The sequence below is a fragment of the Orcinus orca genome, chromosome X (assembly GCF_937001465.1).
Source record: "Orcinus orca chromosome X, mOrcOrc1.1, whole genome shotgun sequence".
Taxonomy (NCBI): Eukaryota; Metazoa; Chordata; class Mammalia; order Artiodactyla; family Delphinidae; genus Orcinus; species Orcinus orca.
In genome coordinates, this window is record NC_064580.1 from 33,766,841 (window position 1) to 33,790,008 (window position 23,168).

At 40.7% G+C, this 23,168-nt stretch overlaps 2 protein-coding genes across 4 annotated transcripts in view; both read right to left on the reverse strand.

The window, feature by feature from the left end:
* Window positions 1-23,168, reverse strand: part of PRRG1 (proline rich and Gla domain 1) — a 151,795-nt gene that overhangs the window by 21,155 nt on the left and 107,472 nt on the right. The gene's annotated exons all lie outside the window — the stretch shown is intronic.
* Window positions 5,550-7,374, reverse strand: LOC117199112 (ferritin heavy chain-like). Its single transcript, XM_033417579.2, has one exon. The coding sequence runs from the start codon at window positions 6,341-6,343 to the stop codon at window positions 5,738-5,740; it is 606 nt and encodes a 201-aa protein (XP_033273470.1). The 5' UTR covers window positions 6,344-7,374; the 3' UTR covers window positions 5,550-5,737.

The window sequence follows — 23,168 nt, forward strand, 5'->3', positions numbered from 1 at the left end:
ATTTGGCATCCATTCATGGACAACAGTGCCTTGTGGGAGCTGTGGGATGATGCAGCTCCATATGCTAAATGTCCCAGAAGGAGGCTCAACCACCCACACACGCTGGGTAAAGGGCATATTGACTTGGTCCCAGGTATGGCTCCTGGGGTAGCCTGTGAACCAGTTCCAGCTTCTCTTGGCCACAGTCCAGGAGCCCCTGGAAAACACTGTCTTAGACAATCACCCACAGATGTGAGAACCTTTGTGGAAGTCCAGGTTTCCAGAGGAAAAGTTCCAACACACCATTGGAAAAAATAATACAAATTTCAGACACATTGGAGAGGAATACTGAATTGTGAGCTTCATGACTGGGGGTCAAGAAGAAGCTGAGAGAGTGGCAGACAGGCCTCTTAGAGGGCATTAAAGGGACATGGATCCTAATAATTGTGTCTTGGACTCCATCAAGAAGCCTGCCCACAAACACTGGTTATGCCTTGCTCATGGATGACCCCAATTGACCTGTGGGTACCCTCAGGACTCAGCATGCCTCCTCTACACACACACACCCACACTTTGGTCAGCTCCCTGTGTGTGCTCCCAGTGGTGGTGGCAGGGTGAGCTTTGGAAAATGGCTAGTAAGCACGTGCAGAAAATCGCCCAAATCTGCAGGCTAGGGAAACACCACAAACTTGAGATTTAGTGCCACTTTTTGGAAAACAAAAGTGAGACTGTCATCACCTGTACTGGTGCAGCGCAAGAACAAGAGAAGGCATAAGAAAAACCTTAAGGGGCTTCCCTGGTGGCGCAGTGGTTGAAAGTCTGCCTGCCGATGCAGGGGACATGGGTTCGTGCCCCGGTCCGGGAAGATCCCACATGCCGCGGAGCGGCTGGACCAGTGAGCCATGGCCGCTGAGCCTGCGCGTCCAGAGCCTGTGCTTTGCAACAGGAGAGGCCACAACAGTGAGAGGCCCGCATACCACAAAAAAAAAAAAAAAAAAAAAAAAGAAAAAGCTTAAGACTTCTGCCACAAGAGGGAGGAAGAAGTATGGAGCAGCTATATCAATAGAAGGTCTGAGAAAGCCTCAGAATCACTACCAGGGCTCAGAGCAGGTATTTCTCTCCTGAAGGCAATTAGTAAAGACTGTAGGAGGTGACTACTGCTTCAAATGAAAAGACAGCAATGCAAAACTTCAAGGAACATGAAAAACATCAAGGAAACATGACATGACCAAAGGATCACAATAATCATCAGTAACCAATCCCAAAGATGCAAGGGAAAAACCTGTGTTAGATACAAAAAAAAGATTATAATAAAAGGAATCAAAGCATTCCACTACAAAAAGTCATCAAATCAAGACAGCAAGAGAGGCAAAAAAAGGAACAAAGGATGTACAAAACAGTCAGAAAACAATGAACAAAATGGCAATAGTAAGTCCTTACCTATAAATAATTATTTTAAACATAAAAGGATTAAATTCTCTAATCAAGAGACATAGGATGGCTGAATGGATTAAAAAAACAAGATCCAGTGATAAGTTGCCTACAAGATAATTACTTTAGCTTTAAGGACATACATATATAGAGAGTGTAGGGGTGGAAAAAGGTATTTCTAGCAAATATAACCAAAAGAAAGCAGAAGTAGCTATGCATCTATCACACAATATAGATTTAAAGCTAAATATGGCAAAAGACACAAAGTTATTATGATAAAGGAGTCAATTCATCAAGAAGATATAACAAGTGTAAATATTTAGGCACCCAACACAGAATGCCTAAGTAATATAAAGCAAACACTAAGAGATGTAAAAGGAGAAATAAATAGCAATACAATAATAGTTGGGGCCTTTAATACTCTACTCTCAACACAGATCATCCAGACAGAAAATCAACGAGGAAAGGTTGGACTTTACTGTACTTTAGGTCAAAGGGGTCAAATAGATATATACAGCTCATCCCATCCAACAGCGGGAGAACACACACATTCTTCTCAAGCACAGGAGAAACATTCTCCAGTGTAGATCGCATGATAAGTCTCAGAAAAAGTCTTAGCAAATTTAAGAAGACTGAAATCATACCAAGTAGCTTTCCTGAGCACAATGGTATGAAACTAGAAGTCAGCAATGGAAGGAAAGCTGGAAAAATCACCAATATGTGGAAATTAAAAAAACATACTCCTGAACAACCAAAGGGTCACAGAACAATTCAAAAGGGAAATAGAATATTATCTTGAGGCAAACAAAAGTGGAAACAGCATATGAAAACAAATGGGATGCACAAACAACAGTTCTAAGAGGGAAATGCATAGTGACAAATGCATACATCAAGAAAAAAAATTAATGAAATTGACAACCTTTGGCTAGACTAAGAAAAAAAAAGACTCAAAATCAGAAATGAAAGAGGAGACATTACAACTGATACCACAGAAATACAAAGGATCATAAGAGATCCTATAAACAACTATACACCAACAAATTGGAACCTAGAAGAAATGGATAAATTCTGAGAAACATGCAACTACCAAGACTTTTATCAGGAAGAAACAGAAAATCTGAACAGAACAATAATGAGTAGGGTAATTGAATCACTAATGAAAAAGCTCTCCCAAAGAAAAGCCAGGACCAGATCGTTTCCCTGGTGAATTCTACCAAACATTTAAAGAAGAATTAACACCAGTCCTTCTCAAACACTTCCAAAAAATTGGACAGGAGGGAACACTCCAAAAATCATCTTACAAGGCTAGCATTACCCTAATACCAAAGCCAGGTAAGGACACTACAAGAAAAAAAACTACAGGTCAATATCCCTGTTCAGTATAGATGCAAATATCCTCAACATAACCTTTGCAAACTGAACTGAGCAGCACATTAAAAAGGTCACGTTCTATGATCAAGTGGGATTTATCACTGGGATGGAAGGATAGTTTAACATATGCAAATCAAAAACTGATCCACTACATTAATAGAATGGAAGATAAAAATCATATGATCACCTTGATGAATAAAAATAATTTAATAAAATACATTCTTTCATGATAAAAATTCTTAAATTGGGTATAGAGAGAAGACACCTCAACATAATACAAGCCATATAGAGCAAGTCCACAGCTAACATCATCCACAATGATGAAAAGTTGAAAGCTTTTCCTCTAAGATCAGGAACAAGACAAGAATCCCACTTTCACCACTCCTATTCAACATAGTACTGGAAGTCCCAGCCATAGCAATCAGGCAAGAAAGAGAAATAAAAGGAAACCATATTGGAAAGGAAGAAGTCAGAATGTCTTTGCAGATGATATGATTATATATATAGAAAGTCCTAAAGACTCCACCAAAAACCTGTTATAACTAATCAAGGAATTCAGGAAAGTTGCAGGATACAAAATTAACGTAAACAGTTGTATTTTCTATACACTAACAAGACATCTGAAAAATAAAGAAAACAATCTTATTCACAATAAAATCAAAAGCAATAAAATATTTAAGAATAAACTGAACTGGGCTTCCCTGGTGGCACAGTGGTTGAGAGTCTGCCTGCCGATGCAGGGGACACGGGTTCGTGCCCTGGTCCGGGAGGATATATATATAATATATATATGTTATATATATATATATATATATACACACACATACACAATGGAGTATTATTCAGCCATGGGAAAGAAGGAAATCCTGATGTTAACAACTAGAATGAACTAGAATTACTGAGAAGTAATAAACATTAACACTTGCATAATTTAATAAGCTAACATACTTCAGATAAAGTTGAAGACTCCATTTATTTAACCCCTGCCCAATCCCGTTTTTCACTTCTTCCTGGGAGGCAACCGCTATGATGCATTACAGAACATGTTTTTATCCACATTTTTACCATACACATGCACCCACAGACACCAGAGCCCCAAACCGCCCCTCTCACCTCACCCCACATAACCACACTGTTTATAAGGGGAAAGTAGAGGTTTTCTAAGGACAACTGCATGTCCTGCATAGGGGACCAGAGGAAGTCACCCTCACATCTATGGGGAAGACAGGCTAAGGCTCAGTTTCCCTTAACACTGTAGCGCAGGGTGAGCTTTTCAAAGAGGGACTCTGCTGTGTTGGCTTCCAGGGCCCCCCATCTTGCTAATCCAGAATTAACCATTAACATTTCAAATAAAGTGAAGACCCCCTTTATTTCAAGTCCTGCCCAATCTCATTCCCTTCACTCTTTCCCCTGATCAACCCCAATCATGATTTTCAGGGCATGTTTTTATACTTCAACTATGTAGAGACATCCACATTCACCAGGGCCCCAGGCCACCCCCACATTGTTTATTAGGGGAAGACGGATTTTGTGTTTTCCAGGGTCCCATGGAACACCTTCTCCCTCCCTCTGTGGAGATCCTGAGCTACATGTGGACCGGGCATGGGTAGCTGGAGAGACTCCTGGATACTTGTTTTAAAACTTTAAAGGTAAGAGAGTTGCACACACGAATCAACCGGGCAATTGTTCTTATTTGATCTCTTCTACCCTTGATCCTTTTCCCTTTCAGTGGACTCCGTAGTAGGGATAAAGAGAAAAATGTCATTTACTACCCTAGAAGAGCTATTTACTCTACTGTAAATACAGTGGAGGCTGGTAAAAGCGTGTTGATAATAAGACATATTAGCTTTGGTTCTCTTGGTAGCAAATAACAAAAACTAAATCAAAGTTGGATATATGAAACCCAAGGGCAGAAATACAGCCAGGCTCAGGAAAGGTCTAGGAAGCAGCTATATCATTTCCAGTAATGTGATCACCGAACTGCTTTTCAACAAAGGGCGTCTTCCTAAGCAAACATTCAGAATGTAGTCTAGAGATTCAAAATGAACTCTGCTGCTGGTTGGAATTAAAATACACACACACACACACACACACGCATGCATATATACACATACGATACAAAGGAAAGAAAACATATATAAGTGGATGTTTTGTTATTACAACATGCATGCCAGGCATTGGTGACCATGGGAAGTCACCCCCGTTGTTTCTGAGCAAGACAGCCTAACACTCATTTTTCCATTATCACTGTTGCCCAGAGTGAACTTGTCAAAGAGATACTCCACCATTCAGACTTCCAAACCCCTCCACCCCCCATCTTGCTACTCATACTTAACCATTAGTATCTGCATAATTTAATGAACATGAACATTTCAGGTGAAACTGAAGACTCCCTTTATTTTAATCCCTGCGCAATCCTATTCCCTTCACTTCTTCCCCAGAGGCAACTGCAATCATGATTTTCAGGCTATGGTTCTATACTTTTACTATGCACATGCACCCACATTCACCAAGGACCCCTACCTCACCCCACCCCACCCCAGTCTACCCCCATATACCCACATTATTTATAAGGGGAAGATTGATTTTGTGTTTTCCAGGGCCCCATGGAACACCTTCTCCCTCCCAGTGGAGATCCTGAGCTGCATATGGTTGGGGTATGGCTGTGTTCAGAGACTCCTGGATACCTGTTTTAAAACTTAAAAAATGAGATTTGCCCACATGAATCAACCAGAGACCTTTATTTATTTATGAACCAATAACTTTATTGGAAGAAACGGAAAAACTGGAAGAAAAAAACTTAAGTGATAAAGTCCAGGAAAAGAGTCCTGCACTTGTTGCAAAAAAAAAAAAAAAAATCGAATTTCTTCTGCAAGGGCACTATTGCCATGTGCATGGCAGGCACAGTGACCAGCGCTCTGGTCACCCCGTGGCTCTGGGGAAGTCCAGTCCACGCTCAGTTCTTGTCGCTGTCGCCCAGGGTGAGCTTGTCAAAGAGGGACCCTGCCAGGTCGACGTCCGGGGCCCCCATCATGCTCAGGCTGGTGACATGACCCTCCAGCTCGCTGATGAACGCCACCTGCTGGCGGAGGTAGTGAGTTGCCAGGAAGTGGCGCAGGTGGGGGTCGCTCATGTCGATGGCCAGCTGGTGCAGGTGGAGCAGGCTCTGGTTCACGAGCTTCTCCAGGAACAAGGCGCACTTCATGGCCTTGAGGCCACTCTTCCACTCGTCACTGTCTGGCTTCCTGATGTCTTGGAAGTGGAGGCGGCCCCCACGCTGGTTCTGTAGACCCATCAGGCCCTGGGCCCGCCCGCTGTGCTCGTGGGAGCGGTGCAGGAAGAACCGGGTGAAGTGCTTCAAGGCCACGTCGTCGCGGTCGAGGTAAAAGGCCAGGGCCAGGCACACGAAAGAGGCGTGGAGCTCCAGGGTGAAATGGCTGTTGACAGCGGCCTCGCAGTCGCGGTGGTAGTTCTGGCGCACCTGAGAGGGCGGCGTGGGCAGCGTGGCGAGCGAGAAAGCAAGGCCGCGGAGCCTGCGGTAGCTGCCTCGGAGCGGTCCCATGTGGTCGAAGAGGGCGGCCGCTTTGGGATGGACGGAAAGGGCGGCCCATTACCCGGGTTTGGGAGGGGGAAAGGAGGTTCCGGTTCCGTTACCGGGGGGGGGGGGGGATTGGGAGGGTTGATGTGCACGGAGGGCGGGGCACGAAACCTGTGTTCCAGGTTTCATCCAGGCCTGGGTGAGGTAGGCCGACTGCGCTGAGCATCTGGCATCTATTAATCTTTAAATTTTGCAATAATATTTTTATCTTCCAAGGACTTTCTCTTGTTCTCTAATTGCTCTTTCTTATAGCACCCTGCTCTCATTTTATAAACCCACTATCTTCCTTAAAATTCTGAGAATATGAATTTATTCTGTTTCCTGTATTATATTTGCTTTTTCTGCAGAAATAGTTGTGTTTGTTCATCATGATCTTCTCTTTTACTTTCCTCAATGTCTGGCAAGCCTTTTTGTTCATTTAAACTTAGGAAGAAAGGACTCATTTGATTAGCCTCGGTAATTAGCACGGATAAGCTCTGGAGTTCGGACATCCATTTCACTTACAGTCTCCTCCTTGGAATGGGAGGGCAGAGCGTGTCAATTATTCAGTGGCCTCCTTTGCGGGAACATGGCATGGAGCTTTCAGGTAGGCTAGAGACCCTCACTGTTGCCAAAAGAAAGATGTAATTTCTCACATCAGAAGACAAATGTTTTTCCCTTCGAGGTAGCTGTGTCCTGATGTTTCCCTTCTGTGCAGGTCTACAGGTATCTTAAGCTCATTCGCTGTCTTTGGAGTGCAGTTTTGGGAGATTAAAGGTGGTCATATGGCACAGGTGCTTATGCCCAATGGAAGCAGGGGTGGGGGAGGCTCAGGGCAGGATGAAACATGTACCGTTCATAGAGTAGGTCTTTCATCTCACTGCTGACCTAGGACTCTGTACAATGCTTCAGTTTTGGTGACTGTTCCTGAAGTGTGTCTGAATGGCCTCAGTTTTCTACCGCAGATGTTTCAAATTCTCTGAATTAACTAATTTGACTGTATCTGCCATTTCCTATCTTCCAAGAATTCCTCATATATCTGGTGTGCTAATGATACCCTTTAGGGTATGTGGTGTGTGTGTGTGTATGCGCGCATGCGTGCGCGTAGATGTTTTTGGTGTGTTTAACCACTACCATGATTCAATTATCATTTTTTAAAAATTTCTAAAACTGTAAAGAATTTTCTGAATAGGTAATATAGTCACATGGTTCAAAGCCACACTGGTCTCCTTTCTGCAGGCAACCAGTATGGTATTACTTCTTATAAATCAGGAGGAGAAAAGCAAAAGAGGAAGAAATAATACTCATGAAACAGAAGAGAAGAAACTTTTAAATATATTCTTTAGAAGCACATTCTTCTCAAGTACACATAGAATATTTACCAAGATAAATCATATTCTGGGCCATAACCAAGTCTCAATAAATTTCAAAGGATTCAAATCACACACGATTAAAAAAGAAAAAAACATGTAAAATCAAAAATCTAACCATCGCCCTTAAGGAACAAGAAAAAGAAGAGCAATAAACACCCAAATCAAGCATAAGTCAGGAACAATCAAGAAAGGAAAATTCAGTGAAATAGAAAATAAACAAAAAATAGAGAAAATAAATAAAACCAAACACAGACTCTTTAGGATTAAAGAAATTTCTAGACTGACAGATCAGGAAAAAAGAGAGAAGGCAAATTACCAATATCAAGAATGAGGGGGCTTCCCTGGTGGTGCAGTGGTTAAGAATCCGCCTGCCAGTGCAGGGGACACGGGTTCGAGCCCTGGTCTGGGAAGATCCCACATGCCAAGGAGCAACTAAGCCCGGGTGCCACAGCTACTGAAGCCCACGCACCTAGAGCCCTTGCTCTGCAACGAGAGGCCACCACAATGAGAAGCACGTGCACTGCAGCGAAGAGTGGCCCCTGCTTGCTTGCAACTAGAGGAAGCCCTCATGCAGCAACGAAGACCCAACGCAGCCAAAAATAGATTAAATAAATAAATAAATTTAAATAAATAAAATAAAAAATAAAAAACAAAAATTAAAAAAAAAAAAAGAATGAGGGAGAAGACATTACTACAGATTATGGAAAGGGAACAGTATTGCTGTGATTAGTCATGGCAATGACTAGACTAGACCAGAATCATGATTAGACTATGATTCACCTCTAGCACCTGGGTATGTTATTACTCCCCCAAATTGGGGTTCTCTTAGCAAGGAAGAAGGGGGTAAAATGGTTCTTAGATCAACTATCTGCCACACAGATTGCAACTTAGAATACATTAATTCAGGCAATTACTTTCTTTTCTCACCAAGAATGTTGGTGGTAGGACAATTCAGACCAAACTGCAATGAGCACAGGATTTCTAGTATAATGGAAATGAGTCATACAACAGGTGGTGGAGTGGAAAAGGCAAAGAGAATGGCATATACTGGAACAAAGTATCTCTTTATAGTAAGTTGAAGAGACATTACAATTCTTAGTAAATAATTATTTATCTCAGTTTCGTCTAAAGTTTACCCTGGATACTTTTTCTTTTTGTTTTTTGAAGTATAGTTGATTTACAGTGTTGTGTTAGTTTCTGGATTTTAATATTTTAAAATACAAAATAGCAAAATGGAACAGTTTTAATGAAAAACTAATATAAATTCTAGATTTGTGGGGAAATTCTAGATTTGTGGGGAATTATTGTTCTTACTACTTTATCTCATTTTAGTTATTAGTATGTACCTGGATCTTTATAATGTAATCTGTCTTTCAAAGTAATAAAAATAAATCTCTATAGAATTGAAAAGTTTCACTAACTTTAAATAGAATTCTTTATCATCTCTTCTACCTCTTCAGACATTACTCTAGAATTATAATGAAACCTCATCAGTTTATTTAGCTTAAAGACAGCTCCCTTGAAAATGATCTCACCATTAAACCAAACAAGTTCAAAACTGTCCAAGAGTTCAGGTTGCCACTTCTCAGATAGTAACAGGAAATTTCAGCCAACCTCTGTATTCTTTCCCAGTTGGCCCTATTATATTGCAAGTTCTATTAGGTTTTCTTTTTCTTTTCTTCCTGCCTTGTGCTCCAACTATGTCAGCTACATGGTATGATGCTCCGGAGTACCTGATTAGGAATCAAAAGCCACGAGTTCCAACTCCAGTCAGAAATCAGGCGCATCATTGGTCTTTTTGGCACTCACAATATTGGTCTACAGATGCAAAGAATGTCACCTGCTTTGCCTGTTCTAATGCATTTTAAAACAGTAAAAATAAAAATACAGCTAAGAGTATGAACCAGCCACCAGTTTTTCCATTTCGATCATATCTGGGCTTGAATAAGCATATTGTGATGTGCCTTTACTAATGGCCTAATAAGAACTGGCATAAGAAGCCTAGAGGTAAATTGTTCCACTGTGAAACCCCAGCATAACCATCACCCATTAAATTAGGAGGGAACTGTGTTCAACGCAGAGGGAGGGGAAGGCAGGGCAGGGAGACCTGGGTCCTACTTGGGGCTGGACCAATCAATATCTTGCTGTGGGGAAATGAGCAAACAGACAACTTCTCTGAGGCTGTTATTTCCTTCTTTGTGAAATGAAGAGCTTGACCTATTTGGTTTTCCTGGACCCTATCAGTTATAACAATGACTGGAGCCTATTCCATGAGTCCTTTCTTCAATAATAGAATGGAAAGAAAAATCAGGCTTTAGTCTATTCATGATGAGCAGTGATTGGTATCAAATACTAGCTTTGGGAATGGGGTAATATTTTAACATTCAGATAGTAATGCTATGTTAAGTTATGACAGTGCAACCCTCTGAAGCATACAATTCAAGAAAAGGCGGAGCCCTCTTTGCTCTGCAGGTGGCTGTCTGTGCACTAGGGGAAGAGATGCCCTGTTTCAGCTTGATGGTACTTAAGACCTATGGCTGACAATATAGGGCTATTGCAAAGTTCTAATTTCCTTTGCCATGGATTTTACTGTACCTTGCAAGTGGCTAAACTGAATCTTTTTTTAATCAATAGTCACTTTATTTATTTATTTATTACATCTTTATTGGAGTATAATTGCTTTACAATGGTGTGTTAGTTTCTGCTGTATAACAAAGTGAATCAGCTATACGTATACATATATCCCCCCATATCGTCTCCCTCTTGTGTCTTCCTCCCACCCTCCTTATCCCACTAAACTGAATCTTATTTTTACAGTTGCTGATATTCCAACCATGAGAACCATGGTCAGAAGTCTTGCCTTGGGGGAGCTGCACCCTAACACTAGAGGAACTGTGCCCTAACGCTGGGGGAAAGGACCAGTTACCACCCCCAATATTAAATCAGCAGCCACCCACTGTAACAGAAATTGATTTACAGTAGTGGCCCCATCCAGATGGGAATCTCTGAGGAGTGCGCAGGGGTGGTGATTGGCTGCTGTATTTTATCAAATATACCATGAATTGAAAAGCACACTTTTTTTCTGTATTAAAAAAGAAAAAAACATGCTTTCAAACACATGTCATTGATTGTAAGCTGCAGCACCTCAATTTCACAGAAGTTAAAATGTGAATAAATGATTAGAGAATTGATGAAATATGGTAAAACATATTGGGTTTTGTCATCCACTTGCCTTAGTATATTTATCAAAGTAGCTACTTTTTAAAATTATTCATAATTGTTTAAACTTTTTGGTAATTTATTTGTGGCCCTAATGGTCCACAGTATTATGCATAAATATGGAAAACATTAATTTAAAAAAACTGGCATTTTCTGTTTGATATTGTATCATTTTACAACACTTCAGCCTCATCCTAGGATGGGTGGTTTCTGACTTTTTTCTTCTTTTTTTTACTTCTTTGGAGAGAGAGGTTTAATGTATTAGGCTAAGGAATATAATTCCTTGGGTAACAGGTAAACCCCTGTTCTCTGAATTCATAGCTAACCTCCTCCTAGCATGCCATGGGAGGCATGTGACACCATCTTTCAGATGAAATAATAGGTGCGTTAAACATTTACCAAGCAAAGTTGCTGATTTAGGGTTCTACTCAAATCCCAGTTTGAATGTGAAAGTTCCATTCTCATCAATTCCACTGACTGAACGCCACTCATTATTGGATAGCATGAGCCGTTTCTAACAGTGACAGTACTGCCTAGCAAGCAATCAGGCACTCCAAAGCAGTGGCATGGTGGCTGACGGGGCCACTAGGATCACCACTGCACATGCTAGGTTGGTTGGTCACACTTTCATAAATTCAAAGTTACTGTTTAGACCCTAAGACCCTGAACTACTAAGGGGAGCTCTAAGAAAGCCACATGTAGGGTACTTGCAAGAGGAGAACACTAACAACCATTCCCCAAGTGGACATCTGCTTAAGCAGTGGAATGGCCGATGTGCCCCACTCCTGCCCCCTGTGCCCACAGGGTGGATATGAGGAAAAGCAAAGTGGGGAACAGGGTCAGCAATAGAGCAGACTACTTCCAAGGATTAAAATGAGGGTGTAAGTACTTCCCATAAGTTAGGTGGATACTGTGCAAAACTTGAGCTATGTTGCTGCTACTCTGCCCCAGAGGGCTGTTTGCCAGGCAGACGGCCTCAACAACGAGGAAGTGAGGTGTGCATACCAGGATAGGAGCCAGCTGGGGAAGGGTGCAAAAGAGGCCAGTGCAGAGTCATGAGTCCTATTCTTGGAACTGTGTTGTGGGGAGGCTTCTTCTAGGAGCCCTTGAAGAACACTGTGCATCTCCCACCCAACTTATAATTAGGCCCACCAAAGAATTAGTGACAGCCAAGAGGGGGTGACAGCAATACCAGTTAAGTTAGAGACATCTGTCCCCTTTCCCCTTCCTTCTCCCAGGTCCTCAAAATACCAGAGGAGAGAGAAATGGGAAGGGGCAAGGGTTAAAGAGTAGATCATGACCGTTTCCTTCCTCCACGATCTTCAGGTCAAGGTCTAGCAGAAGCTGAAGGAGCAGAGGAGGAAAAGGTGAGCGCCTAAAGCGAATCCAACACTCAACTTTCAAGTGGAAGAGAATGGATAGGAATTTTTATGTCCCAAAGTGCCTAGAAAGGTAAGAAATTTGCCTGTCTTCAAGGAATAAGAGTCTACACTGTCAAACTAGAGTGGTCATGCAAGGCAGGGTCTTTTCAGACACCTGATTCATCACTTATGTGACCTTAAACTCTGGTGTGATATTCCCATGGAACCCTTGAATTTCTACCAGCTCTATTAGGAGAACTCCTTCTGGGCAAACTAATTCTAATGAGTATTGATGAGCTCTGAAATTCCACATGTGTCTTGAGGGTAATCAGGGGGTAAATAGCAGCATATTTGGAGGTTAAACAGGGCATCACTAACTGGACATTGCTGCCTAAGATACGCAGAGTTATATTAAATCTATGGTACAGATGATTCTACAAATGACAAAAAAAATGGACCCCTCAGCCCCACCAGTACCCAGTCTCTGAGGGGAAGTCTGTAAAAAGATTAACTGGCATTAAGACAGGAAACGTGCTGAGGTAACTTCAGGTCAAGGTTAACAGACTGCTGGCATGGGCAGGAGAGACCCACACTGGAGCAAGTCCACTGCTTTGTTAATATGCAGGCTGAAACCCTCCAAATTAAGTTACTACCATAACCTGAAAAGAATAACTGAAACTACATAGGATTTATAATCTACAAAAGGGCCCAACTGCCAGAGAATAAAATTCACCACAAATTTAAAAACAACATCGACAATATAATCAATAAAAACTTACCTTAAATGATCATATTATGGACAACATGCTGTCAGACCTTCCCGATCTTTCTGGTAGCTCAGAATACCAATTCCACAAAATAACAGACTTTGGTCCTGTTTAACTTACTCTCAAGAGATCCCAAAGGAAACAGTGACAGGGCTTCCCTGGTGGCGCAGTGGTTGAGAGTCCGCCTGCCGATGCAGGGGACGCGGGTTCGTGCCCCGGTCCGGGAAGATCCCACATGCCGCGGAGCAGCTGGGCCCGTGAGCCATGGCCGCTGAGCCTGTGCGTCCGGAGCCTGTGCTCCGCAACGGGAGAGGCCACAACAGTGAGAGGCCCGCGTATCGCACAAAAAAAAAAAAGAAAGAAAGAAAAGAAACAGTGACAAAGCCCATGGGAGCCCCAGGAAATACCCCTTGTGGCTAAAAGGGAACTTCATATTTGGCTCCTCCAAGAGGGTCTGGGATGGGTCCAGGGAAGGTGTGGAAAGATTTGGACGGAAATGCATAGAGTATGACTGGGAGACAGCCACACTGATGCCCCCTGTTTGGCCCCTATATGTCTATGCCCAGACTCGACTCTCTACCTTCCTAAATTCCCTCAGCTCTCAAAGGGCAAAGCTCTGAATCAGTAGCTCAAGGGCCATCAGTGGATCATGAGAAGCTAAGTGAAATAGGAGTTCCCCTAACAATGTCAAAGAATCCAAGTTTCTGCCTGCAGGTGTGACGAGTAATCTCCAGGGAACTAGTGACCAACTGTTAAATACCTCAGACACTGAGCACTTCTTGTTAATCACCATCTTCACCCAAAAATGTCTACATGCTACGTACGTCCTGCCGTGGGCTCTGAATTCAGAGATCCCCTATGTAGCTTTTGTAGCATATCCTAGTATGAAGGGGCACTGCATATCTCTTTCTTCAATTTCTCTTTTAATAATTTCCACACAAGACAAATTTAAGGCAACACTTTGGAATGAGAGGTATTATCCAAAAAGGAATAGCTGGACTTAGACTAAAATCCTTGGACCCAGTTTCTAAATTGCAGACACAGCTTGGGGGAGGAGTGGAGCATGGAGTGCACAGGGCATGGGACAGCCCCAGGCAGGACAATCGTCCGCACCCCCACAAATACTACCCGCTGCAAAGCTTTTTGAGTATTCCAACTAAGCAGTTTTAGTTAAACCATTTGCTTTACAATCTAACAAAATGTAATCGGCTGATCACCTACATTAGAATCCCCAGGACTGCTCATTAAAGCAGATTCCCTGGTCCTATGGAGACCTGTGGACCCTGGACTGTGCATTCTTAAAATAATTTTTTTTCTTATTTTGGAGTAATTTTAGATTTACAGCAAAATCGCAAAGATAGTACAGAGCATCCCTCTGTACCCCTCACCCAGTATCCCCTCATGTTAGCATCTTACATTAGGATGGCACATTTGTTATAATTAATTAACTAATATTGGTCCATTATTATTAACAATGGATTTGGATTTCACTGGTTTTCCCACTAATGACCTTTTTGTTCCAGAATCTAATCCACACTGCACTTAATCGTCATATATCTTTAGTCTCATCTGTTCTGTGACAGTTTCTCAGTCTTTTCTTCTTTTTCATGACCTTGACAGTTTTGAGGGGTCAGTATTTTGTAGAATATATCTCAATTTGGATGTCTTTGGTAATTTTCTCATAATTCCATTGGGGTTATTGCTTTGGGGGGAAAATATCACAGAGGTGAAGTCCCTTCTCATAACATGCTATACATGACTTATCACTGGTTACGCTAACTTTGATCACCCTGTCAAGGTAGTGGTTTGCCAGCTTTCTCCACTGGCAAAGTAAGTGGAGAAGTAAGGTATTTCCCTCCACTTTCCGTACTCTAATCTTTGGAAGCAGATCATTAAGACCAAGCAACCCTCAAGAGAGGCAGAGAATTAAGCTCTGCCTCCTGGAGAGGGGGGTATTTACATACACAGTTTGGAATTCTTGTGTACTGTAGATTTGTCTCTCTCACCTATTTATTCATTTATTTATATCATTATGGACTCAAGCATTTATTATATGCTTTAGGTTATAATCCAATACTACATCACTTATTTTGTTATTCAAATAGTTCTGCCTTTGGCCGTTGAGAACTCCTTCAGATTGGCTCCTGTGCCTCTTGGACATGCTCTCATTTGCTCTTTGAGTACTTCCTTACTTTCTGTTACTACAGTACACTTCAGCTCATCTTGTATTCTCCCTGCTCCAGCCCTCGAATCAGCCATTTCCCCCAAAGAGTCCTGATTTCTTTTGCTGTGGTATAGTATGAGAGACCCAGATCTGGGCATTGAGGGGGACTGTGCAGTTTCGAGAAGCAACCAAGCCGATTCTTAATGCACTCTTCAAGTTTGAGGACAGCCATTTTGGAAAGTCAAGCACAAATAAACTAGAAATAATTTGTCAAGAAAAGTTCTGAAATAGTTGTTTTAAAGAATTACTACTATTTGGTTCATGTTAGTTCAAGATTAAAACTTCCAAAATGCAAAGTACCCTGGGGGACCTGTAGAGAGGAAAAGAGAGAAAACAATGGTAGAGATCGAATAATGATTCTGAAATAAAGTGATTATAATTCAGCACCTAAAAATTAGAATAAAATATATTTATCAAAGGCGTTCTCTGTGCCAGGCACTAAGCTAAGCGCACAGCTCCAAACATAATGCTGAGGGTGTAATTTCTCCTTTTTTAAAGGTACAGAAATTGAGGCCTAGAAAGGTGAAATGTTTGCACAAAGCAATACAGTCAGTAGGTGGCAGAGCTGAGACACCAAATCAGGTCCATGTAATCTTCCAAGCAGAGGATTTGTGCAGGGCATTCTGTTAAGTACTGCTTATGTGAGTATACAGGCTGTTTCTCCCAGATCTCAAATGCCAGGAGGGAGGGTCAGCTTATTCACTGTTGTATGTCCTGTGTCTGTTATACAGTAGGCACTCAGCAGATAACATCCGAATAAATCTGACCAAATTTCTACATTGGTGAAGAGGAGGACCATGAGGTATAACACATTTTCTTCTATTGTATCTTATAATTAGACTTATGTTCCAAATTAGGTAAGAAATTACCAAAAAAGAATTTTTACTGAAAGCATACTTCTAACTTCACACAGTTCAGATTTGGGGATGATGAAAATTAAGTATGAGTAAAACTGTCCTGAGTGATAAATTTTAGTAAACAAAAAGATAGTTAGTATGTACTCTAAGACTAGAAAGCAAATGTCAAAAGTCATAATTTTCTTCACTGCCTGGATTAATCAAGTGAACTTCAAAGACAATACTATGTTATTCAAATGCTTCTTAACACAGAGTAGATCCTTCTTAACAAATAACAAACAATATTCTGAAATAGATGTTCTGAAATAGATCAAGGATCAGAATACCATTTCTATTACACTTACTAGACCAAAATCCCCTGATTACACCTTTTTGTAAATGGTATGGTTTCAATGGCATAAGCAAACTCAGATGACAGGCCGTAAACCATAAAGAAGGAAAGAAACCTAACACCAACATAATAAAAAATACGTTTTAAATTAAGTCCACATCTATCAGCTAACTTGTGAACAAGTTTCCGATCACTACTTCTATGAATTAAATGTACTTCATAACATGCCAATCCATTCGTTCATTCCTTCATCAAATATTTATTTAATTCCCATTATGTGCCAGCACTGTCTCAGATGCTAAAGACCACAGCTATGAACAAAACAGAAGAGAAACACTGCTGTCACAGAGCTAACAGTTCTGGGGGGAGAGCACCAATAAACAAATACAACAAATAGATGTCAAATGGTGGTAAGTGCTGAGAAGAAAAATAATTCCCAGAAGGGTCAAGAGGTTGCAATTTAAAGTAGGATACTTCCTCACTGAGAAAGTGAACGGGGAGTGATGAGGGAGCTCAGAAACATCCATGTGGAATAGGAAAGAGCAAGTGCCAAAGCCCTGAGGCAGGACATGTGCTATGTGTGTGTAAGGAGCCACAAGGAATCCACACAAAAGTGATTAAGGGGTGATGTGTCATAGGAGATGAGATAAAGAAGTACCTGCAGCCACAGTGGAGGTGTGGAGGGGAAAGGGATGAGGACTGATCGTTTAGTGCTTTGTGGGTGATTCTGAGCACTTGGATGTGTACTGAGGAAGACAGGAAGCCGTTACAGAGAAGACACTTTAAAGGATCACTCTAGCCTGCTCTTTTGAGAATGACCTATGAGGAGGGGGCCAAGAAATCATACGAGTGACAGAGTGATGGTGGCTTGGATGTAAAGTGGTAACAAGTAGAGAGGCTGAGAGGTGGCTCTATTCTGAATATACTTTCATGTTAGAACCAACACTGTTGGCAGATGGAGTGAGGATATGAAAAAGGGAGAAGAGCGGCTGGGCCCGTGAGCCATGGCCGCTGAGCCTGCGCGTCCGGAGCCTGTGCTCCGCAACGGGAGAGGCCACAACAGTGAGAGGCCCGCGTACCGCAAAAAAAAAAAAAAAGGGAAGGAGATTTCACAGAAGAGAATATATAAATGGAAAATAAGAAAGGCTCCTCAGAGAAACAGCCAATTCCAAGACTGGGGTAGAGAAAGTACAAGATTATCCTGGACACCTTGTTGGGCCAAAAAGTAAAAAAGTGCTAGAAAAACTGATAGGGACATGTCAAAGAGACAGAGAAGCCAGTTTGAAGAAACTTCCATTAACCAAATTTGAGACATTTTGATCAATTTACCCTGAAGATATACTTCCAATAATGCAAACCTTGGCAACAAGGTTTGGGGCTTAGCAAAGAGATGGATGGATGCGTTACTACTGCATACTGAGATCAGAAAGGCTGTGGCAGAAGCAGATTTGGAGGGAAGGGACACAAATTTGTCTACATAGAAATGTATCCAATTCCAAGAGGAGATGTTGAGTAGGCAGTTAGTCACCCAGGTCTGCAGTTCAAGGTAACCCTCCAGGATATAAATTTGGGAGTTATTAGCATTTCAAGCCACAAACTAGGAAAGCTCACCAGGGGAGTGAGTACAGACAGAGCAGAGTTTCAAGAAATGAGCTGATTGCTGAAGGGAGATGTAGGGTGAAGAGAGTTTTTTTTCCTAAGAGGTGTGTAGGCTAATGAGAATGATTCTACAGAGAGGAAGAGGTGATGCTGGAGAGGGCGGAGAATTGCTTGAGCAATTGCTGAAAGAGTTTCTTCTTCTATTTGCTTCGAAGATTGCTGAAATGCAGCATCCTGTCTCTGAGGGCAGGAAAGGATACAGAGAAGCACTGATACGCATAAGGGCCAGAGAGGGAAGCAATAAAAACATCATCATTCACCTTGAAAGCAATAAAAGAGGTCGGTAAGGTAGTAAGGTATACGATTAACACATAAAAATCAATAGCCTACAAAACACATACCTGACAATGGATTTGTATCTAGAATATACAGAAAACTCTCAAAACTCAAAAATACAAGAAAACAATCCAATTAGAAAATAACCAAAAGACAGGAAAGGGGGCTTCCCTGGTGGCGCAGTGGTTGAGAGTCCGCCTGCCGATGCAGAGGACACGGGTTCGTGCCCCGGTCCAGGAAGATCCCACATGCCGCGGAGCGGCTGGGCCCGTGAGCCATGGCTGCTGAGCCTGCGCGTCCGGAGCCTGTGCTCCGCAACGGGAGAGGCCACAACAGTGAGAGGCCTGCGTACAGCAAAAAAAAAAAAAAAAAAGGGAAAGGAGATTTCACAGAAGAGAATATATAAATGGAAAATAAGCATATGAAAAGATGTTCAACATTACTGGCCATTAAGGAAATGGAAATTAAAACCACAATGTGGTATCACTACACGTCTATCAGAATGACTACAAAAGGAAACACAGTAACAGCACCAAGTGCTGGCAAGTATGAAGAGAAACTGGATCACTCAAACACTGCTGGTGGGAATTTAAAACAGTAATTTATACAATGACAACTTAGTCTGTCAGTATCCTAAAGAACTATACATATACTTAGCATACAACAATTATACCCCAGAGAAATAAAAACTTATGTTCACACAAAAACCTGTACACAAATATACATAGCAGCTTTATGTAAAATAGCCCCAAACTGGAAACCCAGATGTCCCTCAACGAGTGAATGGTTCAACAAACTGTGATACATCCATACCATGGATAATAAAAAATAATGAACTATTGATATACACACAACTTAGGTGAACTCAAGAGCATTATGTTGAGTGTAAACAGGCAATATTAAAAGGTTCCATATATATGATTCCATTTATATAACATTCTTGCAATGACAGAATTACAGAGGTGGGGAACAGATTAGTGATTACCACAGGTTAGGGATGGTGGTGGTGTGGGGGGTGCGACTATTAAGGGAGATTTTGTACAAATGAAAGAATTCTGCATCTTAACTGTAGTGGTGGTTACAGGAGTCTACACAAGTGATAAAATGGCACAGAACTATACACACGGATTGTACCAATGTCAGTTTCCTGGTTTTGATACTGTACTACAATTATGTAAGATGTAATGACTGAGGGAAACTGGGTAGAGGCTACATGGAACCTCTCTGTATTATCTTTGCAATTTTCTGAGAATCTATAATTATCTCAAAAGTTTTTAAAAATCTAATGCATCCTTGTAAGTATAACTTGGACCACAGGATTTCTCAGAACTCAAGTCAAAATAAATATATGGTTTATTAATTTAAAAAAATCAATAACCTAGTACATGAGTGTTCATAGCAGCTTCATTTGTAATAACCCCACACAGGAAACAACCCAAATGTCCATATACATATAATGATATACTACTCAGCAATAAAAATGAATAACTATTGATACGTGCACTATGGACATCTGAACATAATCATGCAGAGTAAAAGAGGTCAGACAAAACAGTGCATAATGTATGATTTCACTTACAGAAAACTCTAGAAAATATAAACTAATCTACAGTGACAGAAGTCAGATGAATCATTGCCTTGGGGTGCTCTTGATCATGGGGAGAGGTGGGAAGGAGGAATTACAATGGGGCAAGAAGGACCTTTTGGGAATGATGAATCTGTTCACTATCTTGACTGTGGTAATGGTTTCATAGGTGTATGCATATGTTAAAACTTACCAAGTTGTATACTTTATATATGTGTGGTTAATTGTATGTCAATTATAACTCAATAAGGTTTAAAAAAATCAGTAGCTTACACATTCACAAATAATAACCAATTAGAATATATCATGGAAAAGAACCCATGTACAGTAGCAACAAAGAAATAGTTAGGAACCAACCTAAGAACTGTGCAAAACTTATATGATGAAAACAATAAAACATTCCTGAAAGAGAGAAATACTGATTTCAACAAATAGAAAGAAATCTCTTCTTGTAGAGGGTGATTTAATACCTTAAAGATGTTAGTTCTCCCTAAATTAATTTACAAACTGAAAGAAATCCCAATAAAAATACTGACAAATGATTTTTTTCTGTGCTAGAAAAATTAATACTAAAATTTATATGGAAAAATAGGCATGTAAGAATAGCTCACAAAACACTGAAAAAGAAGAGCTTATAAGGAGAACTAGTTCTAATTTATACTAAGTATACTAAAAATCTTCTATAAATAAAACAGTGTGTCACTGGCATTTGAGCAGAAGGATGGACCAATGGAAAAGAATATAAAATCCTGAAATTGACTAGGCACATACTGAAATTAGGTATATGATAAGGGTAATTAAATCACTGGGGCAAAGAAGGATTTCATAATAAATTGTGTTTGGACAACTGGATAGCTATGTGAAAACAAATCAGATCCATAACTCACACCACACCCAAGAATAAACTGTAAGTGAATCAGAGATCTAAATGTAAAAACTCAAATATGTTAGAAGAGATTGGGTGAATTCCTCTATAACCAGGGCATAAGAGGATGGTTTTCTACTATGATTAAAAATCTGGATTTAATAAAATATTTCTTTAATTTATGGCTACAATGAAAATGAAAAAAAAACTGCATGATAAAAATCCATAAGCAAAGTCAAAATATAAATGACAACTGTAAGCAAATATTTGAAATATATCACCAATAAAAGCTATAGTATCTCTAATATACTTATTAAAAATTCAGGGAAAAAAGACCATAAATCTGATACAAAAATGGGCAAAAGGCAAAGACAATTCACAAGACAGATATAAAAATGGCCCATAAACACATGGCAAAATACACAACTTCACTCATAAGAGAAATGTAAATTGAAACACCACCAAGATACCACGTCACACCCAAAAGATTGAAAAGAATGTCAACGCTTTTAAAATACACTCTGTTGGTCAGACTGTGAGGAAATAGGCACTCTCAAATATCTGGTGGGAATGTAAAATAGTACAAGCTTTACAGAGGGTACTCTGGTAATATCTAACAAAAGTACATATGCATCAATCCTTGACGAGTAATCCACTTCTAAGAATTTACCCTGAAGATACACTTCCAATAATGCAAAATTATTTACTACAGCATTATCTGTAATTGCAAAAATACTGGAAACTACTTAATGCCTAAATACAGTAGACTGGTTGAATAAACTGTGACACATCCTTACTAGGAAGTACTATACAGATTTTTAAAAATAGGATAATCTCTGTGAATACATAAGGAGTGACTTCCAGAATGGATAGATGGATGGATGAATATAAATGTTTTCCGCCTCCCTATTACGATATGGGTATTAAAATTCTGAAACCACTGTATGTGTGTTGTAGAACTGGGCAAATGAGTTAACATATTGATGTTACTGAAAGTCAGGGAAGAATATCTACAAAGAATATCTACATCGCACCTACAAATACAGAATGGGGAAAACAAAGAAGAACCCTGAGGGGTATTGGAATCGGAGATCAGCAGGATGAATATGCAAGTCCATACACCACACACATGCACATACACACATTTATGTGCATACATGTGTGTAATTATTTTCCTACCTCTGTTGCTGGAAGGCCCAGAAGCAATGATACTCTGATAGCAATGAGAACACTCTAGCTCCCAGATCTTGGTTTCTAAATATTATTCCTAACTATAAGTAAGAAAGGCTCCTCAGAGAAACAGCCAATTCCAAGACTGGGGCAGAGAAAGTACAAGATTATCCTGGACACCTTGTTGGGCCAAAAAGTAAAAAAGTGCCAGAAAAACTGATAGGGACATGTCAAAGAGACAGAGAAGCCAGTTTGAAGAAACTTCCATTAACCAAATTTGAGACATTTTGATCAAAACACTGACAGTTGGGCTTCCCTGGTGGCACAGTGGCTGAGAGTCTGCCTGCCGATGCAGGGGACACGGGTTCGTGCCCCGGTCCGGGAAGATCCCACATGCCGCGGAGCAGCTGGGCCCGTGAGCCATGGCCGCTGAGCCTGCGCGTCCAGAGCCTGTGCTCCGCAACGGGAGAGGCCACAACAGTGAGAGGCCCGCATACCGGAAAAAAAAAACAAAAAACAAAAAACACTGACAGCAATGAATTATAACTCACTGAATAAAATGATCTATGAAAGATAGATAAAGGGAAAGTTCCTGCCCATAGTGGAATGCCAACTAACAAACGTACACAGAATGATTGAGTCAGAAATTCACCATTTAGCGTTATATTAAACTAGAATTTAATTGATTCAGTCAAGAACTATCAACAGCAGACATTAAAACTAGACGGTAAGGTTGGAACTCATTTGAAAATACAAAATAAGGGAAACAATACATAAAAAAGCTGTGGACTGATTGCACTCAAGATCAACTCTAGGAACGAGTGGAAGGAGAAATTCTACTGAAAAGGAAAAATAAAGTTGATTTCTACTTGTATCTCACAAATCTTAGGACTTTTAATAAACCCGTTATACATATTGCTATGATAATCTGAACTTAAACTTAGCTGAGAGGGGAAATGTATGTGAGAGCAAAATGCCGTGTAAGGTGGGCAGAAATGTCTGACTAATGTGTACGATCCACAGCCAGTGTATATTTACAAAGTTTATTTAAGTCCTGACATATTCCATAGTTCAATCTCAAAGTATTATACTTCATGTAGTACTAAGAATGCTGTTCGATGAT

Coding starts and splice junctions, on each gene's coding strand:
- LOC117199112 (XM_033417579.2), bottom strand. CDS start 6,343: ATGGGACCGCTCCGAGGCAGCTACCGCAGGCTCCGCGGCCTTGCTTTC.